General features: G+C 39.5%; 1 protein-coding gene across 1 annotated transcript; it reads left to right on the forward strand.

The window, feature by feature from the left end:
• The first annotated feature begins 348 nt into the window (after positions 1-348).
• mapk13 (mitogen-activated protein kinase 13) lies at positions 349-15,853 on the forward strand. Its single transcript, XM_080031748.1, has 12 exons — positions 349-564; positions 3,826-3,955; positions 5,508-5,566; positions 8,328-8,433; positions 8,949-8,978; positions 9,712-9,759; positions 11,428-11,542; positions 12,140-12,211; positions 12,698-12,777; positions 13,830-13,908; positions 14,783-14,956; positions 15,453-15,853. Exons 1-12 carry the CDS (start codon positions 452-454, stop codon positions 15,536-15,538), a joined length of 1,092 nt encoding a protein of 363 aa, XP_079887874.1. The 5' UTR covers positions 349-451; the 3' UTR covers positions 15,539-15,853.
• The last annotated feature ends 1,293 nt before the right edge of the window (positions 15,854-17,146 follow it).

Consider the following 17,146-nt stretch of genomic DNA (forward strand, 5'->3'; position numbering starts at 1 on the left):
CAATAAATTATAACGCTTTTATAAACCAGTTAGGCTATTTAGGACAGAAACTATAAACTCATGTAACGTGAAAGGTAGATGAATTAGGTGTGTTCTATAGCCTTCATAGGCCTTCATAGGCTAAGCCTATTCTCATTATTTATGTAGACCTACATTAATGGAGGTAAAAAAGTGACAATACAAATCATAGTGAGGCCTACTTAAAGTAGACGAATATGCCTACAGTATCTAACACTATGCATCTATGATTGTACTATCTGCTTGTTTCCACGTCCAGTTAGTGGCAAACATATTTTATTTTGAAAAGCCCGAAGCGGAAGTCAAGGTGTAGGGTATTTTCCCTGCTACTTGAGAAGTGTTTTGCTGAACCTCTTGAACAAGTGACAGACGCAGGCTAAAGGAGAAGAAGTTTTTCTTTCTCTTCCCTTAGCGTTGCCTTCTCCTCTTCGCCATGGAGGCTCGGGCTCATTTCACCCGTACAGAGATAAACAGCACGATGTGGGAGGTCCCGGAGAAATACACACGGCTCAAACAGATAGGCACCGGGGCGTACGGCTGCGTGTGGTGAGTGATTTGTCATGTAGTGAACGCTGAATGAAGTGCGTGTTGTATTTGAGACTGACTGCACTGTGTGTGTGTGTGTCAATGGTGTTGTTTAGTCTGAGCCCGTTGGCTCCACTGGCTGCAGTACTACGCGGGCCTGGGTCTCACTCCAGCCGCCAACACTGATGATGACAGCACCGTATTAAGGAACAAGTTACAACCTGGTTACAACACCGGACACCGTATAACGAAACACCTTAGCAGCATACAAGCACGGAGACTATATATTTCATAACACGTAGGTAGGCATTACCCATCAACAAACGACGTCTGTACAGTGATAAGAGATGTAGCTGTTTTCAGAGCCGGCCCGAGGCATAAGCGAACTAAGCGGTCGCTTAGGGCCCCCGACCGCCAGGGGGGGCCCCTCAAAAAAAAAAAAAAAAAAAATTTTTTTTTTTTTTTTTTGTGTGTTTGATATTAACATCATATTATGCAAATGTGAGTTAACATACAAAAAAATAATAAAATGTTTTGGTCTAGATAATTAATAGCCTAAAAATGTAATCAGTTCATCTGGGAGGTAATCCGAAATTATCTGATCATGTCACGTTCACATCCATGCACAGTGTGTATTGAGTTTATTTAAAAACAATTGGAAATGGGGCTGCCCTCAGTTGCCCATGCACTGTGTATAGTCTATAGCCTATTTCAGCCTCGTCTGTGGAAAAAAAGATACAGTAGCTGGACAACAGAGTTCTTCTGCTTCGTTCCTCTCACTGAATTTAAATGCATTCATTATATTACAGAGAAATATGTCCCATAAAGAAAAAGAGCACCAAGCCCATCCCAGAGGACCCTGCATAATATTTAATTTTATATTAATATTTGTATGGAAAATCCACGTGTCCTTCTTCAATAGCTTCTAATTCATTATTATTCAGATTCATGCATTTCACTTTAAAAAGGTTAAAAAAATCTCCCGGGGGGGCATACCCCCGGACCCCCCTGTCTAACATTTTCGCACAGCTGCACAGTGGAGGCACTCGCAGAAAACACTGGGTGTGTGAATGATATTTAACAAAGATCTATAGTTTCAGCAGCACTAACATTGGAGAGGGGCCCCCTAATCATATTTCGCTTAGGGCCCCCTGAAGGCTTGGGCCGGCTCTGGCTGTTTTAAATGTCACTATAAAAGATGGCCCCCCTCATACTACATGCAGTTACATAAAAGAATACAGTAAGACATTGTGGAAGCAATTGAAACAGATCTTTCTAAGATAAGATAGACTATCTGTGTGTGGGCCTATATGTAAATATATGGCATATTGTATTATTATTGTTTAATTACATTTAGTGACATGCATTGTACAGAATTTAAATATTTTTTTAGAGACACACATGGTGTTAAGTCATCACACCTTAAGGGACGCACAACTTCATAATGTGACGTTCACCTGTTTGCTTAAGCAAATACAGTAAGTAGGCTACGTTGGACACACCCAACATCAATCAAGTTATTGACTTGCAGGTATCTTGTTGCCAGTCCAGCTTTCCAGATAGCCTAAATCACATCAGTGTGTAGGCTACAAGCTGGTACAAATGGATGTGTGATGCAGATACATTTCAGAACAACATAATACAAATGCATTCAGGGCCATAAACAAGATTTTATACGATTAAGATTATGGTAGAGTCAGGGATTCTGGAGAACGGTTGTTTGTCAAAATCAGTGAATATCTCCTCACGATCTGCTAAATGCACAACCTGCTCATACTCTTTGTGTTCGCTGGAAACAATAATCCAGTGTTAATACTCAGCCTATGCTCTGTAAACAGGCATGTTGCTAGCTACGGAGGACCCATTTGTTTACATACCCTTTGTTTACAGACCCATGGACAGAGCCTAGGCTGTGTATCAACACTGAGCGTACACACAGCCACCAACCTAGACTTTCTTTATGTTTCATTCAATAATTGACTTGTCCAATTACATTTTCTTAAAAACCATTTCATATTATAGGCTAGCCTAATTTGTTGTTTTAAAGCCTTCTCTTCACATACAAATTCTGTTGGATACCAAATTCATGTTATATATTTATTTTATAATACACAATAACAATATTTACTACCAAAATGATAGAAGCCGAGAATTATCCGGATTGCAGTATTTTTTTAAACGCCTTTATCTCTCAATAATGGGTTCATTAATTAAATCAAGATATCAAGAAAAGGGGCATTATTTTCATATGTAATGTAATGTAATGTAGCCCGATATCAATCCCAATCACACAAGGTGTTTTCCTCTTATGGCCATTATCTCTTGATCTGAAGAAAACCACCTTTCGTTTGATCGCGGGGTTGATTAACCTGTTCTCACACAAGATAATAACTGCATTAAAAAAAAATGTATTCCAAGCACGGCCGCTCTAGGCTTCTTATAAAGATTGTTAGAATCAGTCTTAAAAACTCAGTTAGTCTAATATATGTGTGTAAAATCATTGACCTTTCCTTATTAACATATAAGTTGATGGAGTACAGGACCCTGTTGCCCATGCTGCCAGTGTGCTAACTATGGTTTCCGGTGTTTTAAGCGATTGAGTGTCTGTCTGTCTGACCTTTTAAAAGAAGCTCCATCTAATAAACGGACATCAGTTCACCGCCAATATGCCCATGTCTTATGACCCCATCAAATCGCAAACTTATAAAGTGAAAGTAAGAATAGATACATAATTATTACGTACTCCTGCATATAGGAGGTATTTATTGAAGATTGTCATGGTTTAGCCACTGTGTGTGTGAAATTAATTGTGATATCTTGCATTGGTGCATCAGCTATGTTCCCAGCTTTATACACCAGAGAATTGTGTAATGTGTGTTGGCGGGTGGATGTGTCTCCCCAAATAGCCCAAAACACAACAAGCCTTCTTCCTCCTACGATGTATTGCCCCGCGGATCACTGCAGACACACACAAACACACATCACCACTTGCCAAAAAACATTTTCGTGTCGATACTCTACAGTTGATGAACCACACACCCACCCCCCCCCCCCCCCCCCAACACACACACACTCAGTTAGCGCGTATGACTCCTACAGTACAGTAACTCCATGCTTCTGTTGCATTAGGATTTCATGCAGAACTTCTTCTTAAAATAGACCGCACTGTCTATCTCTACTTCAAACAAGGGGAATGGTAGTGAAACTAGAACACACTTTGCAGACTCAAGAGTGCAACGTTTTTTTTTTACTTGCAGTATCATTTTGGTTGTGTCCCCACAGCTCTACAATAAATGAGAAGAATAAAGAGAAGGTGGCCATCAAGAAGCTGCATCGACCTTTCCAGTCAGAGATCTTTGCCAAGCGGGCGTACCGAGAGCTGCGGCTGCTCAAACACATGAAGCATGAAAATGTGAGTATATACTGTAGATCGTAAAAGCCCCGGACATTTACTAGTTCCTCTCACACAGACTGTGCTTTTGATATGCCTGTGCTTTGTGGCCTATAACAATTTAATGTTTTTTTCTCAACTTGTTGGGAGGGCTGTATTAAAATATCTATGGGGTTCAAGAGTTTATTATATGAAGAAAGAAAAAAAACACTGTAGGTTAATAGGGCAACATGTTTTGCTTGTAGATAAAGGGCCGGTTTCACAGACAGGGCCTAGATTAAGCCAGGAGTAGGCCTTAATGTGGACTAGTTAAACTGGGACGTTTAAGTCACTGTCATGGATATGGCTTAAGTTTGGCTTAGTTTGTCTGAGACTATGAAGTCCTGGAGTAACGGCCTCTGCACACATCCTGCGTCTACCTCTGGAGCGCGTCGCCTTACCTTACTGCTGCGTCTCTCGGACTTTTCTCGGACACACATGGAACGTCTCAGCTGCTGCTGCTGCAGCGCTGCTTCTAAAAGCCCTATCTTTCTACATAGTGTTTTCATAGATCCACATTTTCGCTTGTTGGAAGTTTTATTTTGAAAGGGACACACCAGGAAATGGTGAAACTACAGCGAAAGCTGCCGGTATGAAGTCAATATGACTCGCAGCAGAGTATTTCTCTATCAGTGAAAGCAGAGAGACCCGAGAAAGACGCGCTGCTCTCAGAAAAAAATAGGCGAGCCTCCTGAGGTAAAGGGGAGCGTCGCTGCAGACGTGCCTCCGACGCGCATCAGCAGTGCGTCTGAGGTTGGATGTGTGGCCGCTCTAGGTTGATTACACGGTCAGTGACAAAAAGTCAGACGCAGACGCGAGGTAGACGCGCAGTAGAGGTAGGATGTGTGCAGAGGCCGTAAGGTAAGTAAGCCTGATTGTAAACACCTGCCCATGAGCACATGCTGCTGTTCCAACGGTGATCATACAAATCCCAAAGATGAAAGTTAAAATCTTCATTTATTTTTAAGACATATTAGTGTCCAACATTTTTACAGAATATATTTTGGATACATCCTTTTTTTCATTTTGTTAATCAAAAAATACTATGTGCAGGTCTTAAAAATGCCTTTTCGTCATGTTTTTAAGAAGATAATGTAGAAATAATCTAATTCAAAACATATGAACAAATCCTTCTGACATAACCTTTGGAATAGTGTTTCGAATGATTACGCAACGTGTTGTTGACATAAGTGCTTTAGAAGTTGAGATATTTGGTTCAGAGTATTGAAAAAAAATAAAGTTGAGATAATGGCCGTTAAAGATGATTGTATAGAAGAAAAACAAATACAATCAGACCAAGTTTAGTCAATGAACAACTCGAAGTACATTTTGGACCTTTGATTTATACTAGTATGAAAGAACACATGTTATGGAAGCAACATAGACAAAAATCTCATAAACTACCAATGCCTGCAGTGTCTCGCTTTAAAGGATCAAATAACATAATTATTTTACAAATGAACACACGCTGTAAATACTTAGCAGTAACACCCATGTCTCTGTTTTCCTCACCTTGCTGTCTCATTCCAACTAGGTGATAGGACTTATAGATGTGTTTTCGTCTGCCTGCAGCCTGGATGAAATGCAGGACTTGTGAGTATTTTTTTTTCATACAGCTTATTAGCAGAGCCCTCAGGCAGAGAGAGAGAGAGAGAGAGAGAGAGAGAGAGGGCGCCTCTGATGATTTGCAATTTTACTATTCACCTGCATGACAGCATAGCCTCCTGCAACAAGGTGTGTTCTGTGTGTAGGGTGTTAAACCAGGTCGCTCTACACAGTAATGAGCCACCTCATATTTCTGACAGGAGCATGTCAGGTTACAGTCACCATTTAGACACATTGTGGTCTGATATGCACCATGCCTCCATAACATTTTACTATTTAATGGTGGAGACAGCAATTATGGAGAATGCTTGTCGTCAAAATCAGTTTTAGTCAAAATCTGTGAATATCTTCTCACGCGTGCTGAAAAAATAATCTGGTGGTAATACACAGCCTATGCTCTTTAATTGGTATGAAACAACTATAGCCCACTATAGCTAGCTCCATGCTGTGTTTTATCACTAGGATTTGTTTTCAGAGCACACACACAGTACGGCCAGCTAGCGTTTCGTCAGGAGATATTCACTGCTTTTTGACAAAAATCTATTTTGACAACGAGCATTCTCCAGAGAAGCTAACTCCATCTTTAATTTCCTGCTGTCAAAGCCTCCACTGTTCTGCAGAGGCTTTCCATGAGACTCTGGCTGCAGGTATTTGCTCCTGTCCTTAGTGAGGTCGGTCAATCATGTTGCTAGACGAGGCCTGGCTCACAATACTACATTCATACAAAATATTGTTGGATGGATTTCAGGTCAGGGCTTTGTGCAGGGCAATCAGGTTTTTCCACACCAAACTCTGAAAAACCAATGTTCCTTCTCAAACAGGAAAGGGACTTCCCCAAACATTTGGCACAAAGCATGCGGATAACCAGAAGATCATTGTATGCCTTTTCCCCTTAAAATGAGCCATTGTCATACCGAAGCCCTTGTCTGTAGCTGTTGTCAGGCGGATCCACTTACCTTTACACAGATGTTTTCTGTCAAGAATTCACTGAGTGACAGAGTAATTCATATTTAATACATAGGCCAAAACCTACAAATGAAGCAGGATTTTAATGAGTTATGAGCAATAGTTTTGGTTCCAAAAGAACAGTTCAATAATTCAAACCTCCATTTAGTCGATGCCTCCACATCGTTGAATGACAGGAGAGAATACTGTTTCAAGCACGTCCCTCCAAACACCCTTACATTTTGAATTTGTTTTCCAGTCAAGAAAAGCATAATTGACCCTCGATCATTATTGAAGCTAAACAGTGAAATTGGGCTCTCTAAGTAATTTATTTTCTTGGGTTGTGTGAGTTAAATGAGTGGTTAGATTGATTTGATTTATCATTTCATATTTGATGAACTGATATTTCCTGAACTAGTTACAATAGTAATAACCCTGGACCAACCTTCTGTTTTTTTTATATTTTGAAGTTTGAATATTAGCTTTGCTCAAACAACACTCCTGTTTATTCCAGCTTGTTGTAAACATCAGTGCATCTGATATTGAAACCAGAACCTGTTCCTGTAATCTGCACAGATTTTGATGCTAAGCTTCCTCGTTCCTTTACCAATGACTGAATGATTGTATTCGTATTTAATATGATATACTGAATTGCTCAGAGGTGTTCAGAAATACCAAGTCCTCTCACCCATAAGACTGTACACAATCAAGCTTTTGTGTCGGGCTACTCCAAACTTTTGAACAGTAGTGTGAGCAAGTTGACATTGAGCCGGAACTACCTGTGCAAAATATTTATTTGACCATAATGTCTTTCAAATAAAATAATAGTAATATTAATATTAAAAACATGTAAATATAAATGCATGGCTTTATTGGCTTAGGAACAGACTGCCATTGTGCTTTTCACAGAGGTTTTATTACATTTTTATGTGTTGATTATTTTATCATGGCTAACCCTGCTTCCCAAATCGCATACTCTTTCTTTTTTTCCATTCTACATACTACATCTGACAATACCAATAATCTAGTTAGAATGCAGTATGCTACAATTGGAACATACTTTTACTTTTTTATCTCATCATAACATTGCGCCTTGATCTTTCCTATTGCTTTATTATCCGTCGCATCCCCGGTTATTTTCATACGAAGGCTACGCCGATGTGACGTCACTTCCGGGGCGCACTGGATTGTGGGTCAGAATCGCCCGAACAGAACGCTGTTTTCAACACTAAAAATCACGGCCGGATGTAGCCTAGTAGACATCTGGGTATTTTTTCAAGCATACTAAATGTGAATTGGGACATCCTTAATCTTTTTTTCTACCATACTTAATAGCAGGAAGTATTGGTATTGGAATGAAGGGTGAGCTTTAATGTGCTGGTAAGATCAATACATTGAACTTTTACCTTTTCCATAAAATTAGGAGGAACCTGTAAAGAGGAAGAATGCATTGAAGTCTGTATAAACATCAGTGTTACATAAACATACAACCTGGCACCCTAAGCCATTTAATGAAAGTCATGAAAAGAGCTGGATTACATCATTAGCAGGGTGTGGGGACATGACAGCGGACAGTAAAAGACCGCCTCGTCTAGTGCATTAGTTGGGATCTCGACTAAAGCTTTTACGACGTTGCCACTTAATGGAGGTTATCATACTATCAATCTCTTTCCATTGGTTGTTGTGCTCACTCATCTCTCTCCCTGTCTGTCTGTCTGTCTGTCTGTCTGTCTGTCTGTCTGTCTGTCTGTCTGTCTGTCTGTCTGTCTGTCTGTCTGTCTGTCTGTCTGTCTGTCTGTCTCAGCTACCTGGTGATGCCCTACATGTTTACCGACCTGTCCAAGGTGCGAGGTCACCTCTCAGAGGACAAAGTGCAGTTTCTGGTCTACCAGATGCTGTGTGGACTCAGGGTGAGCCGAGAAATGAAACAATACCTTCACAAACTTACCAAGCATAGTATTGAAGTGCCATTATGACTTATTAAAACCTCACTGAATAACACAGTTTTGATGCACGCTACAATAATTACACAGAACTGTCTGCATTTTCATTACATGTACATACTGTATACAGAGTGGAGCCGAGAGTCAACCTTTTGTGCCTTAAATACTGTATGTCATTATAACACATACATATTATGGTTTTATATGATCATAGATTAATAGAGAGATATTAAAATGAAGATATTTAAAAAATGGAAAGAAATGCAATTATAAAACTATATTTCTATGTATATATTGATATATGTTGTGTGATTTTTTTTATTTTATTCAAGCTGTTTATTTTTCATTACAACAAGAGTTGTCAAATCAGCTCATATAGTGCAAGCATGCATACATAATTAACCGTCATTTACAAAACATACATTTTGGGTGTGACTAATTAAAATGTCTGTCTCCTGTTCTGTCTCTCCCTGTACATGCAGTACATTCACAAGGCTGGAATCATTCACAGGGTAAGTACAAGTCAAATGTTGTGTGTCTGTGTCTGTGTTCGCGCATACTCGAGCATGTGCAAGGCCTGTGTGTGTTTTTGGTGTATTTTTGGTAATGTTTTGGTCTATGATACATTTACATTTGCGTCCTGCTTTTAAGAAGTTGTCATTTATATTTACAAAGCACTGCACATAATTCTGGCTCTGATAAGCACACACATACAGACATGTTAATTCACTTCGTCATAGTCATTGAGTGGGCTGAAACCCTGCCCCAACTGGTAGGATGAGTTGGACTAGTCTCTGATGTTTAGCTGCGTGTCTAGAGATGTAAGGTCACACCCATCCCCACCTTTGCCAAAACTAATGGGTGTGTGTGGGTGTGTGTTTGCGCGCGCGCATGTGTGTGTGTGTATGTGTGTGTGTGTGTGTTAAAAACATGGCCGAGAAGAGCACAATGTCCTCTGTTAAAGTGTTACCCTGCTATTACTAACAATTCGTCAAGGCAGTTAAGGTGTTATCAACACTGACTAACAGTGCAACACAAAATGACACATTATATGTCTCACCATTGAATCCCTGTTTAAAATCCTCACAGTATCCCTGCACTGAGGCAAAAAAGCCAAGCCATTGGCAAAGGGAACTACAGGCACTAAATCTTTGATACTACACAATCAATGACAGACGATGCAATTGACTTTTAACCACTCCGTGTAATAAGTAACCATGCCTCATCACATTTTTCTTTTTACAGGATCTTAAGCCTGGAAACTTGGCTGTTAACCAAGACTGTGAACTAAAGGTTTGTACTTTGAAGGATTACACTATAATAAACATGGCTCACGTTCTATGATAGGGCCTCAGAAACTTTAGAGTAGTAGGATTCAGCAGGTAAAGAAGAATGGAATAGAATATACAGTATGTATTAAGGATTTATTTATTTATTATTTATTTATTATTATTCTTTCGGACAATTCCACACAATACACAATTATCTCTTTCACATCATACATCTTAATTTGTGTTGTCCGAAGGGTGACGGAAGAAGCCTAAGGCTTATCGAGTCCCGCCCCCAATTTCATCAGATTCAGAATCAGATACACATTTACTGATCACAGAAAAAAATAAAAAATAAATAAAAAAATGTTTTAAAGAAATAAAAAAATAAAAAATGAAAATAAAAATGAAAAATGAAAATGAAAATGAAAATGAAAATGAAAATGAAAATGAAAATGAAAATGAAAATGAAAATGAAAATGAAAATGAAAAGGAAGAAAACAAAAAGGAAGAAAACACAATTTTGCATTTTTTTTTTTTTTTTTTTTTTTGTCTGTTAAGCTGCAGTCCAATACACAGTCAAATTATCATTCTCCTTATCCATTGACCTTGCACAACTGACATGCTTTCCATTTTCCCGATGAATTTAATTACACATCGATATCCTCTCCATCCACTGTAGCCATTTTTTGGATGTTTCCTTTGATATCAGCGATGTCTCCTTTCATGCCATCGATTCCAGCGACTTTTCCTTTGATAACTGTGATGTCTCCTTTGATAGATGCAATACTGGATGCAAGGTTTGCTATCCCCTCCCGAACAGCTGCTCCATCCATATTTACTTACAGTTAATAGTTTAAAAGGGGAGACACTGCAGGCCAAAACGTTTTTTTTCTCTTTTTGTTTTACGTTTTTTCAAGCACATTTTTTGACCATTTTGCTTCCATAACATGTCTTTTTTCATTCTAGTATGAATATGGTCCGACATGCACATTTAGGTGTTTATTGCACTTAACCTTGTTTGTTTGCATCTGTATTTTTCCCCTATACTGCCATCCTTATGGCCATTATCTTAAAATTAGTCTTTTTCAATACTCTGAACCAAAACTTTTAACATCCAAAGCATTTACATCAACTACACTTTCCATTCATAGCACAATTTAGAAGATTATTATAGCCATTTTTGTTCATATGTTGGTCATTTTCTCATTTATGATGCATTTTCAAGATCTGTACATAGTATATTTTGGTTTAGAAAATATAAAAAAGTGTAAAAACATTGGACACACACTAATATGTTATAAAACCGAAATATAGATTTTAACTCTGGCTTTATCCAACATGCAAATTTATAAGCTATATTTTAGATATTGCCAATTTATTAAATATTGACAATTAATTCGTATATTTATTCAAACAATTATGAAAGCCATATAAGTTATCAACTAGCACAGTTCCATGATGAGTATAAGTTGTAGAAACCAATAATGTATTTGTTATAAGATAATGTTATAAAATTCTGAAGATATCTGGACCATATTAGTCCACATGTTCATAGAGTGCCCCCACACTTGGACTTGCATGTTAAAATTGAATCACCATATCAAACAACAAGCTCACTTTAACAGATGCCTTGTGATATGCCGTGTTGACTGTTCCAGATTGTGATGAGTGTCTTTGCTACCCGATGCAGATCCTGGACTTTGGTCTGGCGCGCAGTACCGACGCAGAGATGACAGGCTACGTGGTGACACGCTGGTACCGGGCCCCTGAGGTCATTCTCAACTGGATGCACTACTCCCAGACTGGCAAGACAATCCCAGCCCCTTACACTTTCTTTACTTGATGGTGTCTTTGCACTGAGTTGGCTTTGTTCAAACTTTTAACTGTCGGTTGTTTGTCGTTTGAAACCATCCAAACTCCATTTTTTTTTATGGTACATTATGAGTCAGCAGTTTTCAGAAATCCTGTCATCTTTGCATGAAAGGCGTTTGAACTAGCGTGGGTTTCATTCTGACATTACATTTTCTTTATCCCATAATGTGTCAGCATTTGACACAGAGGGCTCTGACAGCAGCCTGATAGACCCAATGACAGAGCTGTCACTGCAGTGAAGCCCACTTTCCAACCCTCTGTAGAAGCTAGGGTTTTTTTCTCATTTCATTTTTTAGCACAGCAAGCAACTCTGGCAGGTATACAGCCATTGTATGATTGTATTACTTATTAAGAATTCCCCCGGTATAAACAGCACAATAGCACCAGCCCTCTCCCTTCATGAATAGGAACTATGCTTTGCCATATAAATGCCACCTTCCTCATTTCTACTGCACTAAACTTAACTTTTGAGTATTCTGTTTTGGTTCTCGCTAATGTCCTTTTTCTTTTTCCTTTGCTGTTTATTCTAGTGGACATCTGGTCCGTGGGCTGTATCATGGCAGAAATGATCAACGGAAAAACCCTTTTCAAAGGGAAAGACTGTATCCTTCCATCAGCCTTGTCCGTTCACTGAACTTTTAACTTATCAAGCCTGTGTCACAAAATGTACTGTATGATTTCAATCAAGTTTTAGAATCACTTATTACATCACTGTAATAATAAATGTAATTGAACTCCACTTGATTAAACAGTGACAGTTTTTATTTGACGACGGGTGCTACGGGTGTAAATCTGGTGCAGAATAGAAGACAAAAGGAAATTAATATAGCTACTGCTGCACTATACAACACACCCTTTCTGCATGTTTTATAATAGCTTTTGAGATTGTTTTATTTATAGTGCCAACTAGCAAATGAATCTGTCACTCTTTCATCGAGGGGGCTTTTCAGTTCTGTTTTATTATTAAGTTTAATGGACCTGCTTGGATGGAAACCTTAACCTTTCCACTGCTTCTGAGTGGAGGCTTGCTTATATTGAACCACGGGGACATCCACGCTTCAACGTTCCTTGACTCTCTTCACTACCAGACATGGACCAGCTGACTCAGATCATGAAGGTGACTGGAGTACCTGGACCAGAGTTCATACAGAAGCTGGACAGTCCAGAGGTAGGCTCAATGTGACAGTATATGTGTGAGGCATGACTAGGCATGCATCTCTTAAAACTGTGGTCTGATTTGTCCCACTAACAGCCCTCAGACGTTGCACTATACTGTACATTACATCCAACTAAGTGAAGAGTGTACCTGTAGTGCAATAATGGAAAATCAAGAGTAAGGTGATTGAATTACACGTAAGCTAATATAGCAAATAATCAATTGATATATAATATTAAGTATTGTTACACAAGTTATGGTGCCCTGTCAAAGAGTTATGTTAAAGAGGACCTATGATGCTTTTTGACTTTTATGACCTATAAACGTTATGATGATTCATAGTCATGCTTAACCATACTAAATTATCAAATAATGACTTACATGCATTTCGACGTATTCCCTGCTGACCGTCTGGGGTGTCTGTGCCGAGCACTAAACACTATTCTAGCCAGTCGAGAAGTCACGTGTTCAAAGCGGTCTACCCTTTCATAATTCGTGACGTCGCATAAAACTTTGTGACTTCACCACGCGGATGTTTCCATGTATGGTAATGCTGTCACTTCCCTGTTCGCGTCTGCCTCGCGTCTGCCTCGCGCCCTTATAGGTCCATGCTCGCGCTTCCCGCCACTGAAAGTGTTCCGGAAGGAAGGTAACCAATCACAACGGAGTGGGGTTTGCAGGAGGGGGGGAGGGTAGCGGAGATGGCCGATGCACAGGCGGAGGGAGCGGAGATTGCCGAAGCACACACACTCAAGTGTTGACAGGACGTGCTGGATCGCCAAAATAAGAGAAAGAGCTTCCCGAAAATCTACATAGTTTTTTGTGATGTGATTCGTGTCAGGTTGCTCTATAGCAGTGTAAAACAAGAAATTAAGACCAGAAAAGTAGTATAATAGGTCCTCTTTAAGCATATCATTTGATTCATTTGACTAATTCATATCCAAAATATTGTACGTCAATATGCAAGATGTAATAGCTACAATACAGTATGAGCTGTTTTGATATGCAAACGTGTCACATTAATTCAATGCTTCATTTTATTTATCTTGTGTCACTAAAAACAGGCCAAAACGTATATCAAAAACCTTCCACGCTATCCCAGAAAAGACTTCTCAACGTTGTTCCCCAGAGCCAGTGACAAGGGTGAGTTTAATCACAAATTTTAATAAAAAAATTTGAATGCCTGACTGTTTCACAATGAGTCATTTTTACATTATGAAACACTCTGTACTCATCTTTTTAAATTGTCAATAATGTTCATTTAGTTACGTTCTCTCTGTGAATGATGTAACACCATAATGCCTCCTAAAAGCTTTCCCACTCACTGTTCCTCACAAGCAGTGTCAGGTAGGTCACGGAGAAGAGACATTCTCTGAGTGCTACATTTTATGTGTCTGGCAGCAGCAAAAAAAAGAAAAATCTTTTCTGTATCTTTTTGAATCGGATTAAATTGTTACATCATGTACTGTAGGCACAAACCAAAATGGTACAATGTTTCCTTTTGGACTTGAAGGTCAACTATTATGCACAAAATGCGCTTTTTCATGGTTTTTCAACATTAATATGGGTCCCCCAATGTATGTGATAAAACCACCCTCTCACTTTGTATCCACCTCCACCACCACCTGTGATAAGCACATCCCCAGATACCCCCTGGATCTAACTGGCAGTTAGATTTAAACCGGCAGTTAGATTCAGGGCCAATCAGAGCAGACTGGGTTTTTTGGAAGGCGTTACTTGAGGAGACAGCCTCTGAAATGGAGCGTTTTAGACAGAGGCTGAAAAGAGGAGATTCAGCAATGGCACTGTGAGAAATACAAAGGGTGTTATGGACACGACACCATGAAAACAAATTACAATGTTGACCCTGAAAATTGGCATAATGTGTTACCTTTAAACACATTATGTAATCTTTCGTTTTCTGTAAAGGTTGCAGCAAACATGTAAACTGTAAACATGCATTATGTTGTCTAATCCAAACTGTGGCTTTATATGCTGTGCCCCTGACTGTCTGCAGGCATCGACCTGCTGGAGAAGATGCTGGTGCTGGATGGAGACACTCGGCCCACTGCGGCTCTAGCCCTGGAGCATCCGTACTTTGACAGCCTGAGGGATCCAGACGACTTCCCCGAGCCCAAGCCATACGACGACAGCCACGACAACGCCACATTGACCCTGGATGAGTGGAAGAGTAAGTCACAAAACAATAAGCAGACACAATCAAAAGAACAAAAGGCCTCACGTTCCAATGTGTGGATCTGCAATGTTAGGCCTATACACTACGTACATGTCATTTTCAGATCTCGCAGGATTTATGTGTTCTTATGTATCAGTTATTGTTATCTTCTAATTTTTGTTCATTCATTTTACAAAGACGCCTTCTTACAGAGTGTTGAAAGACATTTTTTGGGTATGTTATTTTACATAAGAAATATATGAACAGAAATAAGAAGCCTGTATTTTAGGTTAAACAGTGTTATTATCATGCTTTTTTACCGAAGAGCAAATTTTTTGAAGTGTTTACCTGATGATTCATGACTACACCAGCATTCTGTTGCAGGCCTTCATATAAATTAATAATTAATGTTAAAATGCCATGCAGTATGCCTTTTAATGGCTTTCTGTTTGAATTATGATTGGATTGGTGGACATGCTGATAACAAATGGCTTTCCTCTTTTGCCCACAGGGTTATGTTTCAAAGAGGTGAATAGCTTTGTGCCGTTCCCACGGCGAGACTCCAAGAGGAAAAACACGCTGACTATGACTCCGTGACCCGATGAATGTCTTGTAACTACTGCTGCCACAAAATACACTGCATATAGCCAACGGTGCCCTCCCTGGATTCACTCTATTTCTTTTCCCACTGATATGTTTAGATCTTGAGTTCAGTGTTTAGAAGAGTGATTATTTTTAAAGCTGTCACAACTTTTTTTTTTTTTTTTTTTTTTATAGTGCGCAATTGTTTCCTATGTGTGGAAGCTCTCTGTGTTACACATTCCCTATCAGTGAGTTGTCTTGCAAATGTATTGTGACAAAATGTCAATGGATTTACTGTAAGAGTTGCTGTAATACTGTTTTCAATTAAATAATAAGACAAAATGTGTAGGCCTTCGTAGTTTTGTTTTTATTAAGGTGACGAGTAAATCTTGGTGCCCGCAGGACAGACTACACCTGTGTGTTTGTGTGTGTGTGTGGCAGGCGTTTTGTGTACCTACATTTTCAGAATTAGAGATCAGAATCAGAATCTCTTTATTGTCATTCATGCACAAAGTGCAACGACATTGGGGTAGAGGCTCTCAAAATAATTGCTTTCACTCCAGAGAAAATTGTCCAGGTATAGTTCATGGTGCATTTTGAAAGGGCTGGTTTTGACTCGTAACTACACATTTATGAAAAACATTCATCAAGCCATGCTTAGCTCAGCACAGGCTGTGATCTGTCACCGGCCTGTTAAATAGCTTGCGCGCGAAAATCATAGCCTGGTGGCGTCAAAGCAGGCCCCCAGGATTGTGCCTTTTCCGAGCAGCCAGCATGGACAGGTGGCCACGCCTGGTATAACACGCATTAGACTGTCTGGGACGGGTCCGTAAATCAAAATGGCGATCACATGAGCTCAGCCCCATTCATTCCCAATACAATTTCGTCAAACAAGAATGTATCTCCGCTAAATTTTTATGGATATCAATCAAAGGCTCATGCTTTTCTTTAGACCATGTACTAATAGGATGAAAGTTTTCGCTTTTCAAAACGCCACTGAAAGCGTTTTATAGCCGTTTTATTTTCAGTTTTAGCCGTTAGGCGTGTAGCCGCTAAAAGGAGCCGTAGTGAAACAACCGTTGCTTCGGCCGGCCCGGCCTCCGATGGCGGGAGGAATCTTCGTGTATCACTATATTACTTTACAACGACGGGGTGTAATTTAAAGATTACATACAGAGAATCATCGGGGAGTAGTAATTTATACTTCCATGGTCGATAAACAATGCAACTGTGCCCGTCCCGCTTAGCTTAATGCACGGACATATTATAACGTTACACTGCTCGAGAATGAAACGTACCCTGCGCGTCATGCTTTAGGGGTGTGCCAGGCTCACATGAAAGCAGTATGGCAGCTTCCTTGTTGCTTCTCTGCGCCAATGAGCAGCTTCATAGGAATGAATGGGCGCCATGTTTCAATACGGTGTCCATTTCTTTATATGTCCATGCGTCAAAGGGGCGGGCTATTTTGTATCACTCTACTGTTATGATCATTAAAGCGGAAATGAGCCATTCCAAGGAAAATAAAAGCATGTTAAACACATTTTGTGCAGATATATGACTTAGAGTTTGATTTTAATCTTAGAATTTCCCATAGAAAGAAATGAGAATAAGAAATTTGAGTCT

The sequence above is a fragment of the Ammodytes marinus genome (genome assembly GCF_949987685.1).
Source record: "Ammodytes marinus genome assembly, chromosome: 7".
Lineage (NCBI taxonomy): Eukaryota > Metazoa > Chordata > Actinopteri > Uranoscopiformes > Ammodytidae > Ammodytes > Ammodytes marinus.

What these genes read in the sequence shown, in the direction of transcription:
- mapk13 (XM_080031748.1), top strand. Translation starts at nt 452, where the DNA reads ATGGAGGCTCGGGCTCATTTCACCCGTACAGAGATAAACAGCACGATG. An exon ending in AGATGCTGTGTGGACTCAGG is followed by an intron (nt 8,434 to 8,948) that starts GTGAGCCGAGAA and finishes CTGTACATGCAG; the next exon opens with TACATTCACAAGGCTGGAAT. An exon ending in GATGCACTACTCCCAGACTG is followed by an intron (nt 11,543 to 12,139) that starts GCAAGACAATCC and finishes TGTTTATTCTAG; the next exon opens with TGGACATCTGGTCCGTGGGC.